The sequence below is a fragment of the Peromyscus californicus genome, unplaced genomic scaffold (genome assembly GCF_007827085.1).
Source record: "Peromyscus californicus insignis strain IS unplaced genomic scaffold, ASM782708v3 Scaffold_10__1_contigs__length_136768540, whole genome shotgun sequence".
Classification (NCBI taxonomy): domain Eukaryota; kingdom Metazoa; phylum Chordata; class Mammalia; order Rodentia; family Cricetidae; genus Peromyscus; species Peromyscus californicus.
In genome coordinates this window covers 101,353,733-101,373,175 of record NW_026294391.1, presented here as the reverse complement: position 1 = coordinate 101,373,175, position 19,443 = coordinate 101,353,733, and the positions used below count along the sequence as shown (strand labels likewise).

The 19,443-nt window shown below is 45.5% G+C and overlaps 1 protein-coding gene across 1 annotated transcript in view; it reads left to right on the top strand.

Annotated features, from left to right (window-relative positions):
- The first annotated feature begins 12,736 nt into the window (after positions 1-12,736).
- The window catches only part of LOC128117532 (homeobox protein Rhox13-like), a 44,741-nt gene continuing 38,034 nt past the window's right edge, over positions 12,737-19,443 (top strand). The window contains exons 1-2 of the mRNA XM_052749490.1: positions 12,737-13,176; positions 13,863-13,908. Of these exons, the coding sequence (XP_052605450.1) occupies positions 12,785-13,176; positions 13,863-13,908 (438 nt within the window). The 5' untranslated portion in view covers positions 12,737-12,784. The remainder of the gene's footprint in view (positions 13,177-13,862; positions 13,909-19,443) is intronic.

The following is a 19,443-nucleotide window of genomic DNA, read 5'->3' as shown; positions in this document are numbered from 1 at the left end:
TCAGTCCATAGTAGCAGTGCTCTATGTCTCAGTGAAAGGCTGGATAATTCCTCCAAAACAATGAGCTGTTTGATTTAGCTAATATCCAGCATTATTTGACATGGTTTTCCTATTTCTAGGCATGGTGTTCACATTTATAGGTTGAGATGTTTGCCCTACAATATAATTAGAATTCCTGGGGGCTGTCCAGCCATGCTGCAGCTCTATGCACAGCTAAGCCTCCAGTTCTAATACCTCTTTTTTATAATTAGTTAATTAACCAAAAGCCAGATATTTCTATGCACTCCTGTGAACAGTGGGAGGGTAAAACACAAGGAAGTACAGCACTAGTCATTCTGATGTACAAAGTATGGGACATGTGATGTTCAGGCTTCCCAGGGATACATGAGAGACCATCACAAACACAAAACAAAGAAACAAACCAAAGGAAAATACTGCATTTGCATTCTCAGGTCCTATTAACACCCCACTGTAGCTGGAGTTTTCTCTCAGGGGCCCACCAAGCCCAGGCAGCCCGGCAGCCCATTTATAAAATAAACACACAGATGCTTATATTATTTAAATTGTTTGGCCTAATGTCTCAGGCTTCTTGTTATCTAGTTCTTATATCTCAAACTAACCCATATCTATTAGTCTATAAGTTGCCACATGACTCGTGGCTTACAGGTACCTTACATCTCGCTTTCCATGGCGGAAGCTGGTAGCGTCTCTCTGCCTCAGCCTTCCTGTTCCCAGAATTCTCCTCTCTCCTTGTCCCGCCTTTACTTCTTGCCTGGCTACTGACCAATCAGTGTTTTATTTATTAATCAAACAGAGCAACACATTTAACATACAGAACATCCCACAGCACCCCACCCTAACCCCAGCATTCTGAAACACTGTCAATGAGATCAGTCCCTCTACCACAAGAAGTGCATACAACCTCTCCCCTGTTTATGGCTTTCCAGTGTCTGTGGCACTTACTCTGCCCAGGTTATTGTAGGAATGCACCCTCAGCCCTCAGCAGTTTGTACTGCAACACAAAGGGTGCAGTTGGTGCAGTGTCTGATCTTGCAGAGCTGAGAAGTGCTGGACAGGACCTTCTATAAGCATTCTAATGCAGATTCTTCACTGGCTTTCTGGAGTCTGTTAACTTTTCCAAGGGTTGCAATGGCTTTTTCGAAGTGCTGCACAACACACTGTAAACATGGGACTAAAATGCCACTGCTGAAGGTGGAGGTCTGGGATTGGTCTCTGCTTTCAGAGTCCTTGAAGACTCTTGAAGCAGACACATGCAGAGCTGACCCTGCCCACTCAATGTTCATCTCATGTGTCATAGAGACTCGGAAATGTGGGGTCTGGAATGTTGAGAAATTTTCCAGTCTTCACCCAAGCCTCATGTGCTCATTGTGAGGTTTTCCCACCTTCCCCAAGATACATGGTCCACACATTTCCACAAGGCCTCAGAATTATTGTTTTTGTTTCTTACTCACTGCAGATTTGTTCCCATAGTTGACCCCCACCCATTTCCTAGGAAGTTAATACCCCAAGGCCAGGGGACTCAGTTGAGATGCCACTTGGAAGGTTCCTTCAACACTCTTCTTGCCCAAGGGCCACACCTTCCCTGTAAACACATCCTGCTCACTGAAGCTCCAAACTGCTGTGAGGGGGGAGACACTGCCAGCCACAGCCATGACAAGCAGCATGTTAAGATGCCGGTAAGCCACGAGCCATGTGGCAAGGTATTGATTTATAGAAATGGGTTAATTTAAGATATAAGAACAGTTAGCAAGAAGCCTGCCATGGCCAAATAGTTTAAATAATATAAGCATCTGTGTGTTTATTTTATACGTGGGCTGTCGGACTGCCGAGGCTTGGCAGGATCCAGAGAGAAAACTCCAGCTACACTGCTGTTGGTTTTGGACCTCAGGGGCTCAGTCCATTGCAACTATCAATCATCCCAGGAAGCCAGGAAGGAAGGCTTCTGATTGGTTAAAATAACCTGGATGTTAGGTCGTTAAGGTGTAGAAGAGAAAGAAGCCTTCCTGGTGGAGTAGTTCTCCTGCCAGAAGTATATGGGTCTCCCCCTCAGAATGTGAAGGGACACAAAGGAAGGCAAACCTCAAGCGACTTTGATAGCATTCCTGTCATGGAGCGTGAAACATCAAACACCTGCCTCTTGAGGGACCTGACCAGGAAAAATGGAAAGGTCAGTGCATGCTAGGAGTGGTGGGTTGGCCATGTCCATGAGGGGATATTGTTTCTCAGAGGTGACTGGAGAGGCGTGGGGCACTGAGGGCTTCACCTGCCTTGATGTCATAGCGACTTTGCACCACCCTGGTCCCTGTCGCCTCTTCTTTCTGTTTTCTACTTTCAGGTGCTGAGACACTGATGCTCTCCCCATATGAAGAGGGAAGAAATGAGGAAGAGGTTGGAAGGGACCACCCTGCGTCGGGACCTCAACAGCAGAATGGAGAGGAGTAGAACAGAAAAACAGGGAAGACTGGAGAAGGTCCTTCTGCTACTGTACATTCGGCCTCATGGATGACCGAGAGAGTGCCAGTCCCAATAGCCACGAGAATGAGCGTCCACCTCAGAAGCCAGTTCCTGAGAGCATAGGGGGCACCGAGGCTGTGCAGCTTTGTGATCTGTGTACAGCATATGTCACATCTGGTGCCCTGAGAACAGTGTATGTCAGTAACAGTGCCTGGTGTACAGCCTCTGCCTGTTACTGTCCCATATACAGCCTGTGCCTGTTAATGTGCACCGTGTACAGCTGTGCCTGTTACTGTGCCTCAAGTACAGCCTGTACCTGTTACTGTGCCCCAGGTACTGCCTGTGTCAATCACTGAGGTCCAGATACAGCCTATGCCTGTTTCTGTTCCCCATGTCTGTCCCGTGCCATTTACTATGTCCAATGTACAGGCTATGCCAGTTAAGTTATCTAGCACACCACCTATGGCAGTTCCTATTGCACACCCTATGCTATTCCAGGTGGGTTGTGTACAGCCAAACCAATTACAGTATCCAGTGTTCAGTCTATGCCAAGTACAATATCACACAATTAGCAGCCTGTACCATTACAGGACCCCATGTCCAGCCTGTGTCAGTTCTGACGCCCAGTGCACAGTCCATTCCAGTTACCGTGCACAAAATGCAGCCTGTGCCCGCGCTGGGGTCCTGCAGCTGCCTCTGTGACAGGGCTACAGCTGCAGGAGTTGAAACACCTTTTCCAGAGAAATCACGATCTAGTGCTGAGGAAGGGTAAGCCTCTTGTGTGGCTTCAAGTCCCTTTATAGGGAACAAGCTGGTACAGAGAGGCCTCTGGCTCTCTTTCAGCTGTGCTTCTTGTCTTCATTTACTGAAAAGTTCAGATTACATTTTGAAGTTTTATTTTGTCTTGGCATGAGTGTGTAGGGGGACGAGAGGAGCTGTGTCTCACATTTGGAGGTCAGAGGACAGCTGGAAGGACTTGGTTCTCTCCTTCCAGGATGTGGGTCCTGGGTTCAAAATCATCTCCTCAGGCTGGCTGGCAGGCATGTTCATCTGCGGCGCCATTTTGTCTGCCTCCATTTTGCCCTCCAGAACTAAAGCCACCCACACATTCCAGCCTGCAAGACCCCTGCTTTGCTATCCTAGGCTTCCAAAACGGAGTGGGAGATCATAAACTGGGAGTGGAGCTATTCTCATGTAGTATTTAGGTGGAACAAGAAGAATGGTTTGGCCGGGCAAGCCTGAGGTGTGGTTGGGATAATTCAGGTACCACACTGCCTTTGTTTATAATGTTGTTACATGTGTATACCCCTCCCTCCTCCTCTCCTCACATGGCTCAGTCTGGTCACATCCACTCTGGACTCTCCCAGATGTCCCCGCCTCTGGTTATGCTCTCCCACAAATCTATTATAGACTTATTTTCCATCATACTAGGTGCAAGTCATGTTCCTACTTCTTTATGTCTTTTTTTACATTCAGTATTTATATCAATATCGATATACATGTTCATTCCAGTCCTTTAATGCTGGCATCCTTTGGGTAGGTTTCTCTTTGGAGTAGTCCTGGGGTTATGACCAAAAAAGGATTCAAATTAGAGTAACTAGGGGTTTCATGATCCTAAACTGTTTGAAATACTGCAAAGTAAGCATAGATTCTATCATTACAGAAGTAATATGGGTGTGTGGATAGTGGACAGGCAGAACCCAGCACTGATAATGTTGTTTTAAGCTTGGTTAAACAGAGACTGATGGGAATGGGAAAGCATAGAGTCCAAATGCCCGGTCCTTCTGCTGTTTTGAAGCATCTGGTGAGGCCACACATCTTTGTAATTATCTGAAGCACGCTGGTGCATCTGCCTGAAAATCCTGCTGACTTCCTCCATAGTGAATTACTGTGGTGAGGGGGCAAGGGCATACAACGTTTGGACATTTGTCCAGGGACTGTTCTGCAGTACTGGGGTGGACACCGGGCCTCGACATTCTAGGCAAGCACTGGACTCTGTTCCAGCCCCTCAGCCCCACACAGCATTAGAGTAGTGAGACAGCAGGTTCTTCTGTGCAATCTAAATTATAGAGAGCAGCTAATGTCACACGAGGTTTTTTCTGATTATATCCTGATTACCCTACTGAACAAATTCCTCTTCCCTCTCATTGCAGAGATGGTTCAGGAAGAGGAGAGAACAGATCTGGTGAGGGAAGAATCTGCCAGGACTTAGCAGTGCTGCTCCTGGGACCCACTCCACCTCAATCTAAAGATTGTGCAGGAGCCCCATTGTGCCTGCCTTGACCAGGATCCACTTGCAGATGCATTTTTGCCTCCCGCCCACATGTTGTTACATCTTTCTTCCCTAAGAACCTGTATTTGAAATAAATAGATTCTCAGTTTGCTTTCTTCCTGTGTCTTCTGCATTAGTATGTTATATATAACAGTTATCAAGGAAATGCCATTTAAAGAAAATGACAAGGTCTCCTTCTGTGGGGGGACATCACTGAGTGAGCATCAGTAGCCTTTTGTGTCATGGGAGTTTGTCAAGTGGTGTTTACATTGACCCATAAATTCTCCTGTCCTCCATCATAGTGTTTTTTCTTCCTCACCCTGACCATGTTGTACCATACACGGGCAAGAGGGACATTGAAAATCTCTAGGGAGATGGTGTTTATCCAGACAGAGCTGGTTCTGACCATACCTGGAATTTCATACCAACCATAGAATCTGAGAGAACCATTTTTGTTTGTTTCTTTTTAAATTGTTTTGGTATGAGGCCACACATCTTTGTAATTATCTGAAGCACGCTGGTGCATCTGCCTGAAAATCCTGCTGACTTCCTAAATAGTGAATTACTGTGGTGAGGGGGGAAGGGCATGCAACGTTCGGACATTTGTCCAGGGACTGTTCTGCAGTACTGGGGTGGACACTGGGCCTCGACATTCTAGGCAAGCACTGGACTCTATTCCAGCCCCTCAGCCCCACACAGCATTAGAGTAGTGAGACAGCAGGTTCTTCTGTGCAATCTAAATTTGTTTCTTTTTAAAATTGTTTTCTTTTTCCAGTAGACAAAGTGTCTGTTGTGGTGATAAGAATGTTTGTCAAGTAGACAGAACCTGGATGCATCTGGAAAGAGGGAATCTCCATTGGAAAATGGCTCCATCCTGTAAGCCATTCTGAGGAGCGTTTTCTTGATTAGTGATTGATATGGAGAGGTCCCTCCAACTGTGGGTGGAGCCACCCCAGAGCAGGTCATCCTGGAGTGTATTAGAAAGCAGGCTGAAGAAGCCAAGAGGAGCAAGCCGGTAAGCAACATCTCTACACAGCCTCTGCCTCAGTTCCTGCCTCCAGTTCCTACCCTGACTTCTCTCAATGATAGACTGTAAGCTCTGAGGAAATAAACCCTTTCCTCCCCAGTTTGCTTTAGTTCCTGTGTTTTATTGCAGAAGCAGAAAGCCAACTAAAGCCAACTCAAATAAAGAAATGGACTGATAGAACCTCTCTTCCCTCACTTTCTCTAAGTCTCCTCCTTCCAACTCCTCCCATGCCTTCCCCCACTACTCTCACATTAATTGTCTCTTTTCAATTATTCTTCCTTCGTATAGACATATGTGTATGAATAAGTGTGTGAATATGGCCTGCTGAGTCTGCTTTAGTTGTTTGTGTGTATATGATTTCAGGGCTTCTCCTTTGCCTTGACTAACCACTTAGAGGTCTCATCCCTGGGAGAGGTCAATTCCCCTCTCTCTGTACTCACTAGCTGCCCACAGTTCTCTGTCTAGGAACAAAATAAAGCCTAGGCCTAAAATCCCAGGACAAAATGTCTCTCCTTCCATGGAGTCTTTGCCATCTCTCCAGTATCTTTTCTGTTGATATGGCCAATGTTCAGATCTCATTTATGCAGCCAGGTCTGTGACTGACTGTTTCACAGTAGACATCCTGGTATTGAGGATCTTAAAACCTTTCAGCTGTGCTCTTCCCCTGCGTTTCCTGAGTCATAGATGCAGGAACTGTGATGTAGATGTAGGCATTGGGGCTGTGCTCCCCATGAGCCATTGTTCTCTGCATCCTGTCCAGCTGTGGCTTCTCTGATGGTCTCCGTTTGCTGTAGAGAGAGGGTTCTCTGATTAGGGGTGGTAGTCACACTTATATAAGGATAAGATTAATAATGCGGTTTGAATTATTCCAGTCTATCATCATGGCAACTGTAAATTCTCTTCTAAGATACATAACCTCACTAGCCCTGGGATGCTGTCTAGGTTTCTAGGATGATGGATGATTTCCCTCCTGTGGAGTGGGTTTAAAGGTCCAAATAGATAGGTGTTAGTTACCACCAACATGGGAGTGTCACTTGTGACACCTCTCTGGATATTTGGACAACAGCCAACAGTCAGGGTGAACCAGCCCACAGAAGCTAAGGAAGAGGAGCATCAAGAGCCTAGTGACTACAAGACTGATGAATTCCTAGCTCTTCCACGATCAACAAAGGGCGGGCAAGAGACCGCAAGCAGGCTACTACACTGTGATACAATTCTTCAGTATACTGCCCCTGGGAACTTCAGGAACTTGTTGCTCAGAAATTCTTGCAGTGTCCTCCACCAAAACAATAAATGCAAAAATGAAAATACATTTAAAAATCAGGACTGGCTGGAGGTGGTGGTCCATAACTTTAATCCCATCACTTGGGAGGCAAATGCAGGTGGAAATCTGTGAGTTCATGGCCAGCCTGGTCTATAGTGAGTTCTACAGGACTGCACAGAGAAGTCACATCTCAAAAAACAAAACAAAACAAAATACATAAAAAAGTAAAAACTGGAGAGATGGCTGAGCAATTAAGAGTGCATGCTGCTCTTCCAAAGGCTGCAAGTTCAGCTGCCAGCACACAACCGCCTATGCTCCACAGAATCCATGCTCTCTGGTCTCTGCAGGTACCTGCACACACGGCACACACTCATAAAGACACACATAGACACATAAATAAAAATAAAAATGTTTTTAAAAAAACCATTTGTCTTTCTCTTCATAGTCATTCCTGGAGCTCAATGATTCAGTCATTATCACCACACTCCCCAAACAATTCCTGCATAGAAACACAAAGGCTCAGATTTCCTAGGCTAGAGTGGGAATATAGCTTAGTTATAAACTATATGTTACATACTTGAGCTCCTGGGTCCAATTCCAAGCACTATACAGAAGAAAAAAGTAAAGAAAACAATCAGAATCCCTCCCAGGCTACATTTTCCACACAAGACCCACAGTACATCACTAGGTTTCAGAATCCATAGGCTGAGGCTGGGTCCAGTGGGAGAGCCTTTGCCTAGCACACACAAGGGCCTGGGTGTAATTCCTGGCACTGGAGGGGAGGGCAGGAAATCTACATGAATGAACCAGCTCACTACTAATAAAAAGTGTGTTATATCATGCTGCTTCAATTCTAAAATTACAGAGAAAATACGAACTTAAATCAGCAATAAATAGTTAAGAATCAGAAGCAAAGAACAAGAAGGAAAAGACATGCAGAATAAAGTTAATCACAAAATGCTTTCTGGGAAAATGTAAACATGGTTGAGAAATTCAATACAGTTAAGTTGCTGGAACAATCGAAACAAGACAAAGAAGGCATCAGTGGGACTCCAAGACACACAACCCCCTGAGAGATCCATGACGACAGCATAGAAGAAGGAGAAGAATCAAGTACTAAAGGTGCAAAATATGTTTTTAAAAAAACTCATAACAGAAAACTTCTCAGCACTGTTAAAAGAGAGGTCAATCCAGATGTGAAGTGCTTAGAACACCAAGAGACAGACCAGGAAAGAATTGGCCCTCCTCACAATTAGAACACTAAAGACACAGAACAAAGACAGCATCTCAGCAGCACACCATGTCCCATAGGGCAGACTGGCAGTATGGCAGCAGAATATTTGGCTGCAACTTTACAGCCAGGCGGCCCGGGCAGATGCCTTTCAATTCTGACTCAACTGCCAACCCAGAAGACTATAGCTAGCAAAACTCTCTGTGGTAACTGAAAGGAAAATACATACTTTCCATGATAAAAAAAAAAAAAACAGACTAAAGGAATGCATGAGCACTAAGCTAGCTCCATAGAAAATACTTACAGGAATCTTTTGGACTGAAGACAAAAACAAATTCCTCCACAAATCCACAGCAAGAATAAACCACAGTAGGATAATAGTTAAGCAAGAGGGGAAAAGAAAAAAAAACCTACAAAATCAACAAATGGCAGGAATTAACACCCACTTTTCAACAATAACTGAATACTAATGGTCTCAATTCCACAAGCAAACTAGGGGCTCCCACACCATTGGGCTCTTTGAACACCTGCAATCACATGCACAGACCTACATATAGGCATGGGCACACACAATTGAAAATAAAAATAAATCTTTGGAAAAAGGCACAGACTAGCAGATTGCATCAAATGACAGGAAACATCTACTTGATGCCTCCAAGAAACAGATGTCACTACAAAGGCAGATGTCACCCTAGGGGGAAAGAATGGAAAAAGATCCAAGTAAATAGGCCTAGGAAACAAGCAGGTGCCGGTGTTCCAATAGCTAATGAAACAGACTTCCAACCAAAACTAGTGAGAAAATATAAAGACAGTCACTTCATACTGACTAAGGGAATGTAAGAGGACTTTATGATTCTAAAAGTATGCCTCAAGCAAGTGCACCTGATTTCCTAACAATAATATTAGGTTCAAGCCTGATTAACTCTAGCCCAATACTAGCGGGTGACGTTAATACCTAAATCTCACCAACTGATATGTCTCCCTAACAAAAAATAAACAGAGATATGTAAATTAAATGATATTATAGATCAAATGGACTTAACAGACATCTACAGACTAGTCCATCCAAACTCTGCAGAATACACTTTATTCCCATGGAACTTTTTTTCAAAATAGATCCCATATTCTGAGACAAAGCAAGTCTCAACAAATACAGGAAAACAATTCCTTGTGGTTTACCTGATCACAATGGAATGAAACTACCGGAGGTGGTGGCACACTCTTTTAATCCCAACACCCAGGAGGCAGAGGCAGAGGGATCTCTGTGAGTTGGAGGACAGCCTGGTCTACAAAGTGACTTCCCAGACAGCCAGGGCTGTTACACAGAGAAACCCTGTCCCAAAACACAACAACAAAAAAGCCAGAGAGTGTGCAAATAAATGATACATATGAGAGCCCTCAAAAATGAAGGATAAGCCAAACCCCAAATCAGGAGATGAAAAGAAATCAAGATCCATGCAGGAATTATTTAAATGGAAACAAAAATAACAATAAAGAATCAATGTAACTAGAAGTTGGTTCTTTGAAATGTATGATTAGGAAGACTGATCAAAAGACAATGATAACAATATTAGAGACTCAGATTAATAAAATTAAAGATAAAAGGAGAGCCACTGCAACAGATACCAACAAAATTCAGAAAATCATTAGGTTTTATCTTGAAAATAGGCATCATAAATTTAAAAAATACAAATAAAAATAACCCCAAATTTGCCAGTTAATTTTTTTGAGACAATGTCTCTCTGTGCATTCTGGAGCTCTCTACATTGACCAGGCTGGCCTTGAACTCATAGGAATCTACCTGCCTCTGCCTCCCAAGTGGGGGGATTCAAGGTGTGTGCCACTGCTGCCACCACCACCTGGCAGCTAACTTTAAAAAGAAAACAACAACAACAACAAAACTCACAGTGTCAACCTGGAACAACAGCCTAAGGAGGATCACACACTTGGACCGTCTTTCTCTCCTACAACTATGAGAAAGTTCACCTCCAAGTGGCTGTGAGCATCACTCCCACAGTGCATCACATAGAGCCTCAGCTGTCTGGCTCTCCCGACTAACCCCTCCCTCCCTCCCTCCCTCATCTACGATTGAGGACTACAGAGCCTTACACAGGGCCTTTAGCCCTCCAAGTACACACACTGACTCTACCACAGTGCAGATAAACTTCTGTTCTTGGAGTCTGAGGGGAAGAGCTCATAAACTCAGGGTTGCACCGACATTCTCTAAAGCCGAGGACATGTCTTATGCACCAGTTTACTGAAATGCTCTTGTCCTCCTTGTGCTTCTTGGAGAGAAAACCTGGGACTTGGAAATGATTTAACAATTTCTGACAGGACTGAGAACAGAACCTAGAGAACTTCCATTGTGCCAGACGACTGCTCACAAGCTACAGCCCCAGTCCTTTAAAAAAAATTCTTTATTTCTTTGTATTAAAACAAAAGCTATGGACTGGATAGATGGCTCAGTGTTAAGAGCACTGGCTGCTCTTCCAGAGGACCCAGGTTCAATTCCCAGCACCCATATGGTAGCTCACAATTGTCTGTAACCTAGCTCAAAGTGATCTACATTCACACAGACAGACATGCAGGCAAAACACCGATGCACATAAAATAAAAATAAATGTATCATTTAAAAACAAAAACAAACCCTAGGAGTTGGGCAGTGGTGGTGCCTGCCTTTAATCTAATCGCTTAAGAGGTAGAGGCAACCAGATCTCTGTGAGTTCAAGGACAACCTGGTCTCGAGTGACTTCCAGGGCTGCCAGGGTTGCAGAGAAAAAAAAAAAACCTTTCCTGAAAAACAAACAAACAAAAACCTGGAACCAGTGGGATAACTCAGCTGGTAAAGACTCAAGCCTGATAGCCTGAGTGTGACAGAGGGTCACATATAGACGTAAAGAAAGAACCCAGTACCCAAAGTTATTCTATGATTGTCACGTGGTGCCAGAGTATACATGCATCCAGACCCACACAAAATAATACTGACAATGCATTTTTCTTAAATTACATTTAAAAATTGAACCCAGGCATGATGGTGCAAATCTGTAATCACAGAACCCAGGGGGCAAAGGGAGGGGAATCAGGAACTCAGGGTCTGGCTCTGCTACATACTGAATTCAAAGCCAGTCTGAGCTATACGAGACCCTGTCTCAAAAAAATGAACAACAACATTAAAAAAAAAAAAACATGACTACACCAAAATTGAAATCTAATTGTTTACTAAGTTTAACATCAAGCTATGCTGACTAGCTCTTGTGGTTGTATGTGTCTAGAAGACCTAAACCAAACACTACTATTTCTGAATCTTCAAACAGCTATGCCTTTCAAGACCTAAGTATATGGGAATGAGAGCATATATAACACTAGGAAATGCCCATTAACAAACAACCTGTCTAAATAGGTACTGTCAGGGCCAGCAAGATGACTCCGATGGTAAAGGTACTTGCTGCTAATGTCTGTCAGCCTGGGTTCAATTCCTGGATGCAGTGGAAGGAGAGAAACAACTCCTCCAAGTTATCTTCTGACCCACACACGTGGCTCATGCACTTACATACACAATTAGGAACTTAAAGGAAATTTTAAAAAATCTCAACTGAAAACTGTCTCAGCACTCCCCACCAGTCACTCCCCACCAGTCACTCCCCCATCAGCCACTCCCCCCATCAGCCATTCCTCATCAGTCACTCACCCCCCAATCAATCCCTTCCCCCATCAATAAGTCCTCCTCAGTCACTCCTCCCCCCCACCCAAAGTCACTCCACCCCTCAGTTGCTCTCTTATGCTGTGATAAAATACAATGAAAAAGCAACTTAGGGAAGACAAGAGTGTGTTCTAGGACTCAATGTACTAACAGGCACTCTTGAACTATCAGCCACTAATCTGATCATGTCCACTTAGTTCTAAGCCCATTCTCTGAGCAGCAATGGTAGGTGGAGGGTGAGATTCACAGAAATTTTCTACATGTTCTCACAAGGGTCCTGTGGTCAGTGTGTGTTCCCATCTTTCTCCCATACTCTATTCCCCAATTATCTTGCAATGCTACACAATTCATCCTCCAGTGTCATCTCTACAACCTAGGAGGAACAGGTAGCATGCACATGCATGCAAAAGCAAGCTAATCTCATTCTACATGCATGCCCTGGAAGCAAGGTTTAACTTCACAAGACCTTTCACAACCCTGTTCACAGTGGCTCCCTCGTTCCTCATCTTTGGGCCACACCCACATTTTTGTGCACCACAGCAAATACCACCTATCTCAGCAAGAGGTCATAAAGCCCAGAGCAGTCAGTCAGGGAGGGAAAAGCCTATAGCACCCATCTGGAGAGGAGCGTGTTGACGTCAACCTTGAGGAACATGGAGAAGTGTGGAACATGCGCAGAAGGACACGTTGACGTCACCCTTTCCTCAGGCCTCTCTTGATGCCTCATCAGTAGTAGACATGACCAAACAATAGGCCTTGAGTGTCGTCATTCCTGGGGCCCCACTTCTCTCTGTGGCTTCTGCCCACTACTAGTCATGGCCCGCAAGGTCCATTGGCAATATATATACGTTGTGAGGAATGAGAATGGTGAGGAGATAGCTGAGGTCTCCACCTTAGAGGCTGCCTTGGCCATGGTGGGTGGCAACCCTAGTGGAGGTGACGCAGGCTGCGTAATGGAACTAAATAACGGGGTCCGCCAGGTCCCTGAGAGCCAAAACGACTCTGAGGAGAGCAGTAGGGACCCGAACGCCTCTTCCTTGGAGCCTCACCAGGAGGAGCCAAGGCCCTCAGCCGAGCCTGTGATTCGGATTCCGAGGCGCCGTTCATCACGAAGGCGGCGGCGAACCACATTGAAGTTCACACTGGGGCAGGTCGAGGAAATGGAAAAATTGTTCAAAGAAACCCAGTACCCAGATGCGCTTGCCAGGTATGTGTCTTGCACCAGGAGCTATCCCCAACCTCCCTGTTGTCACAGGTTGAGATGTCCTTTTGTTCTTCCAGGCCCTGGTTTCCTATCATCCTACCCTAAGCCACTACTGTCTTCTCCCTTGGTGGTGGGTACAGGAGGGGGCCTTGTGTCCGGGTCAAGGTCAGTATTAGCGTGTAGGGTTGATCTGAAACAAGTATACATAGTTAACACCACTCATTTTGAGTCATATTTTAATTTCTGTAAAATATAGAGACATGAGTGTAGTGTGCCAAAATACTCACTAGTGTAAAGTTCACCAGTGTTAAGGATTTACACTTTGTTGAGTGACCTCCTCACCAGAAGTCTCGTCATCTTTTCAGGGACTGTGTACCTATCCATCAACTCCTTTCGCTTTCCCTTTCCCTTCCCCTGCTGCTGTTTTTTAATTTAGTACAATTTGCTCGGCATACACTTTGGCATTTATTTTTAAGTTTTCATAGAGTGTTAAAATTAAAATCTTTGTTTAGAAACTTTTATAAGAGGTGAAACCATAGCAAAAGCAAGACTAGTTCTGAGAATGAAAGTTAAATGGGGGGGGGGGGTTGAGGGAAGATAGCAATATTAAAAAAGCATAGAAATCATTTATGACTTTGCAGTTCATGTAAAACACGGCATGCTAAACATTTGTGGTTTTCTTTCCACAGGAAAGAACTTGCACAAGCTTTGACTATTCCTGAAGTCAAAGTGAAGGTCAGTAAATCCAAGCAAAGACATTGAACAGTCAATCTACAGCCTTCCTCATGTCTTGGGAAGCCTTGTCCTAGGCACTTTTTTTTTATTTAAGTTTTCTTTTCACTTTACATACCAACCACAGTTCCCCTCCTTCCCCATCTCCTGCTCTCATCCCCACCTCCTCCCTGAACTCCCATATCCACTCCTCATAGGGGGTAAGGTTTCCATTGTGAGTCAACAAACCTGGTACATTCAGTTGGGGCAGGACCTACTGCATCAAGGCTGAATTAGGCATTGGGTTCTTGGGGAGTTCCCTAGCACCAGGTTTCTCCCTAAACCATAATGGCTCTCTTAAGATATCTCTTTCATTGCTCTCCCTTTCCATTCCTACTCCAACTTGGCCAACCAGATCCCTCATGCTCCTATCTCCTAACCCCTCCATTCTATCCCCTACCCAGTTTACAAAGGAGATCGTATCTGTTTTCCCTTCCTGGGGTGATCCATGAATGTCCCTCTATGGGACCTCCTCTTTACCTGGCTTCTCTTGGGTTGTCGATTGTAGCCTCATTATTCTTTGCAAGAGAGGCTGATGCACTGCATCTCTAGATAGACTGACACACTGCATCTCTAGAGAGACTGATTCACTGCAGCTCTAGAGACTGATGCACTACAACTCTAGAGTTGATGATGCACTGCATCTCTAAAGAGGGTGATGAACTGTAGCTCTAGAGACTGGTGCACTGCAGCTCTAGAGAGGATGATGCAGTGCAGCTCTAGAGAGGATGATACACTCCAGCTCTAGAGACTAGTGCACTGCAGCTCTAGAGAGGATGATGCACTGCAGCTCTAGAGAGGATGATACACTACAGCTCTAGAGACTGGTGCACTGCAACTACAGAGAGAAGGTGGACACAAGACACAAGAGAAAACACCCATGGTCTCCTGTTTGCACACTCTTGAGTGTGACTTTCCAAAAGCCTCATTTCTGATTTCCTCTTTCCTCTTACAAACGCAAACGATAGGCTTTAGGAATCAAACGGGGAAATCTGACTTAATGTGAGACAACATGAGTCAGCCACTGGGGCTTTATTTGAGTTCATGGAGGCATCAGGATGGTAGTAGGGCTTCTGGTGTTTTGGTTGGTCTTCTATAGACTATACATCCATATAATAGGCAGGGAAAGAAAGGACAGGGAGGCACAAATGTACAGTTTGAGAACTTCCCAATACAATGGACCCTCATTTCACTAGGAGCCTGAGAGGATGGTGACATCTGACAGGTAACGGTGACTGTATTTCCATAGCTAGACCACATTTAGGAAGAGCTGATTTATGACTACTTTCCCCACACTGTTGTGGACCATCTTACTCTTTGCCTTTTGAAGAAAGATGGGCTTTAGATGTCCTGGTGACACAGCAGGGCCTAGTGTGCCCTCTGTGCTGGACAGGGTTCTGGAAATATAGGTGAAACAATGATATTATTCTTCGTCCTGATCCTGGAGAACATTTTATAGCATGAAAGAATATACTGTTCAGATTTACCATGGGTGGAAGTCATGCTTTCAGCTGAACTCCTGGAGATGGTAAAGGTTTCAGTGTCCTGTATGTCATTAGGTTAAATTTGTCAACCTTCACAAACACTGGAGGCTGTGATGTCAAACCATTGACCAGGCCTTCTCTGCCCACCACTTGTTCGCTCTCCTGAAATCTCAAGCACCAACTATCCCATTGGAACCCTTGAATGCTATTTTCTTTCTAAAAATCTCTCATGCTTATTTCTGTTGATTAATTACTTCATACTGAAGATTGCTTTTGCAAACAGAAAGCTGTTCCCATCCCTAGGCCTTTAAAATGTGCTAACATTTGGTGATCCACAATCTCTGCCCAAACAAGAGGAATGTATCACTAGGGAGGAGGGTATTCTACAGCTGATGGAAAAATGTCAGAATGAAGACTTTCCTTTACCCAGTTACCATATATTGAATTAATATCAAGGAACTGGAACAAGTTGTAATCTAAGCTTTCCATCCAATAGAAAAGAAACCACTGAAGTGTTTATACTGCTGGAAAGAGACAAAATCATGGCCTATTGCAGAAGTTGACACACAGCTGGTATTTGCTTTTATGAGCTGAATAGAAAGTCAGTGTTATGTGTCTTAAAGTGGTTTTTATCTCTTGGCTCTGGGGTGGAAGCCAATGCTAACTCCAATCCTGTCCTCCTCTAATTTTAGACATGGTTCGTCCATCGGAGAGCAGAAGAGAGGAAGAGTCAGAGGCGTGTCGTAGTACAGAGCACACCTCCTCGTATTGAAAAGGTCCTTCTCATTATCGATAGGGACGACTATCCCTAGAGTGCAATCTTAGTTCAGGAGCTAGAGGGAAATCTGGTGACACCTGTACTCAATGTCCAGCTTCACTAAAATTCAGCACTCATGTTAACAATAAAATCATGAATTTCCAAGTTATTTAATTTCATATGCTTCCTGGGGTTTAGTATTCTTCAGATGTACACTCTTCAGGAAATGCCATTTAAACAAAAGGACACGTTCTATTTTTGGGGGGTGACATTTCTAAGTCATGAGTATTGTTTGCACAGATGACTATTGCCTACACATGGGAATTGTGAAACAGTGGATCACTTAAGCCTTCTTGATTCAGGCTCACTTGATCCTTTGAGCACGGGATTCAGTAGTAACCCTGCAAATGGGGAATCTAAGGAGAAGGTGGGCACAGAAAGTATTGATGCTGATGTTTACTTTTTATTTGGGGAGGGGTCACAACAATTCTTTCTTTTTTCTTTTAATGAAAATAGATTTTTCTGTCACATACCATATCCTGATTATGGTTTCCCTTCCCCCTACTCCTCCCAGTTCCTCCTCACTTACCCTTCCATCTGGACATATCTACCATTCTGTCATTAGAAAACAGCTCAGATAGGTGGAAGCCACTCAAAGGCCATCCTGGGTCCTCAAGACCTGGGCTGCCTAAAGCAGTTGATGGAGGTTGGGTGCCATTATAATGAGCAAATGTGTGGTGGAGAAATGGGAGAAAAAGAGAGACAGAATGGTTCATGTGCTGTGGAAAGAAGTGGAATAGAAGAACCAAAGGTGGTGAGGAGCCGGCTGAGGTAGATGGCCTGCTTGTCACCCAGGGAAGTGATGATTCCTGTGCCTGGGCTGCTTGAAGGGTCGTGTCTGGGTCCATGGCCTTACTGCAGCCAGGGTCTATGTGTTGATATCCATGGCTCCTGCTGCCATTGAAAGCCATGCATATGTCTGGGGTCTGGGCTGTCACCTGGGGCCGTGTTGGTGACCCTGGATCATGCTGCCTCTGGGGCCATGCCAATCTGAGTGCCTGTGCTGCTACCCGGGGCCTTGGTGACATCCAGGCCATGTAGCTGCCTAGGACAATGTCTAGGTCCGTGTCCCTATGGCAGCCATGGTCTGAGTTGATATCCATGGCTCCTGTTACCACCAAGGGGCAAGAAGTTGTCCTAGCTCTGGTCTGCCACCTGAGACCATGTTGGTGTCCCACAGCCATGCTGCTGCTCTGGTTGGCCTGTGCCACCACCTGGGGCCGTGGTATGTCAGGACCCAAGCTTCAGTCTAGGGCCATCTCTGGGTCCATGGCCCCACAGCAGCCAGAGTCTGAGTTGATGTCCATGGCATCTGTTGCCACCAAGGGCCATGCAGATGCCCAGGGTCTGGTTAGCCACCTCAGACTATGCTGGTGTCTGAGAGCCATGCTACTTGATGCTGGGGCTGAACTCCTCTGAGTGACATGAGCTGAGACATGGGACATGGTAACATCTGGGCCCGAGATGCTCTGGAGGACCACCTCTGGATCTGTGGTCCTGCTGTAACTGGAGTCTGTGTTGACATCTGTGGCCCATGTTACCATAGGAGGCCATGTATGATGAAATGCAAGGGCAGTGCTGAGCCACACCTGCCCTGTGTTGTCTCTAGGAAAGCTGGCCCTGCTCCTCACTAGACACTGCAGCTAGAGTGCTGACCTTAACCCTCACAGGAGAGCTGGCCCCAATGACTCTGGCATGGAGAGCTGGCCCCCTATACTTAGGAGAGTTGGCCCCACCTCTCAACACAGGCATGAGAGAGATGGCCGTGATGCCATGGGCATAGGAGAGCTGGTTCCACCTCCACCTGAGGGGGCAGCCTTAGTATCAAGGACTGACCAACTCAACTACCACCCAGGTCCATATCCAGGGCCTTGGATTGGTCCACCCTAACATCAACCCCATCTAGGACCTGCTGGAGCATGTGAAGGGACTGGTTCTGCAGATCTCCATGACTAGGGGCAGCCGTGGGATATCAGAGAGGAGTTTCAGTGAGGATCCAGTGATGACAGTGTACCAGAAACCAGAGGACTTGAACCAGACCAATGACTCATTACAATTTTCATTTTCGGATGGGGCTGATTGAACAAAGGGTATACTGCAGGACACACCGGGGAACCCAGTGCCACTCAAATGAATGAAGAGATGTTGAAGAGGCGGGAGAGACAAAAGAGAGAAGTGGGCTCTTTTGTTTGCGTGGTTGGTTGTTTAGTTGGTTGGTTGGTTTAGTTTGGTTTTTTTTTTATTTTATTATAGGGGAGGGATGCTGCAAGGGTGAAGGGAGAATATGGAGGACTGGGAAATGAGCAGATTTGGATTGCATGATGTGAAATTCACAAAGAATAAAGATTGTGTGTGTGTGTGTGTGTGTGTGTGTGTGTGTGTGTGTGTGTGTGTGTGTGTGTGAAAACATACAGGCTTCAAAGGAATAATAATAAAATAAACTATAGCCAAGCTGTTGTGGTACATGCCTTTAATCCCAGCCCTCGGGAGGCAGAGGCAGGCAGATCTCTGTGAGTTCGAGGCCAGCCTGGTACAGTGTGAGTTCCAAGACTGACAGGGCTACACAAAGAAACCCTGTCTTGAAAAACCCAAAATAAATACATATATACATACATACATACTTAAAACAGAAACTAACATGCTAGAATACAGCAAAATATTGTGCGGCCTGGGTCACTCAGAGATTCACTGTGACCATGAATAAATTTATATTAGGACAGGCTTTATTAAATAAGAACTGGTGATCCCATCATGCCCCAGATTTCCCTTCTGGAGCACAGGTGAGTGCCCTGGCTCGGCCCGGACCCCATCCCTGGGCACCAGCCACTCTGGGGAAGACCTTCCCTACTTGGCCCCAGGTTCTGGCCACTGGGCAGGTTCCCTTCTAGCCATACTGGGAAGGATCCCCTTCTCCAAGACCCCTGGCAGACCCTGCAATCTCCATGCCTTGCCCCCACACCCATCCGCCTGAGACCCCAGGCACTTCCTTAGATTTAGAGGCCGGCCCCCAGCTCCCATCCTGCCCTGGACTTCCCTTCTGGGAGAGAGAGAGAGAGAGAGAGAGAGAGAGAGAGAGAGAGAGAGAGAAAGAGCTCCCATCCTGCCCTGGACTTCCCTCCTGGACAAGAGCACCCAATCTACCCCGGACTTCCTGTCTGGACAAGAGCTCCCATTCTACCCCAGACTTCCCTTCTGGAC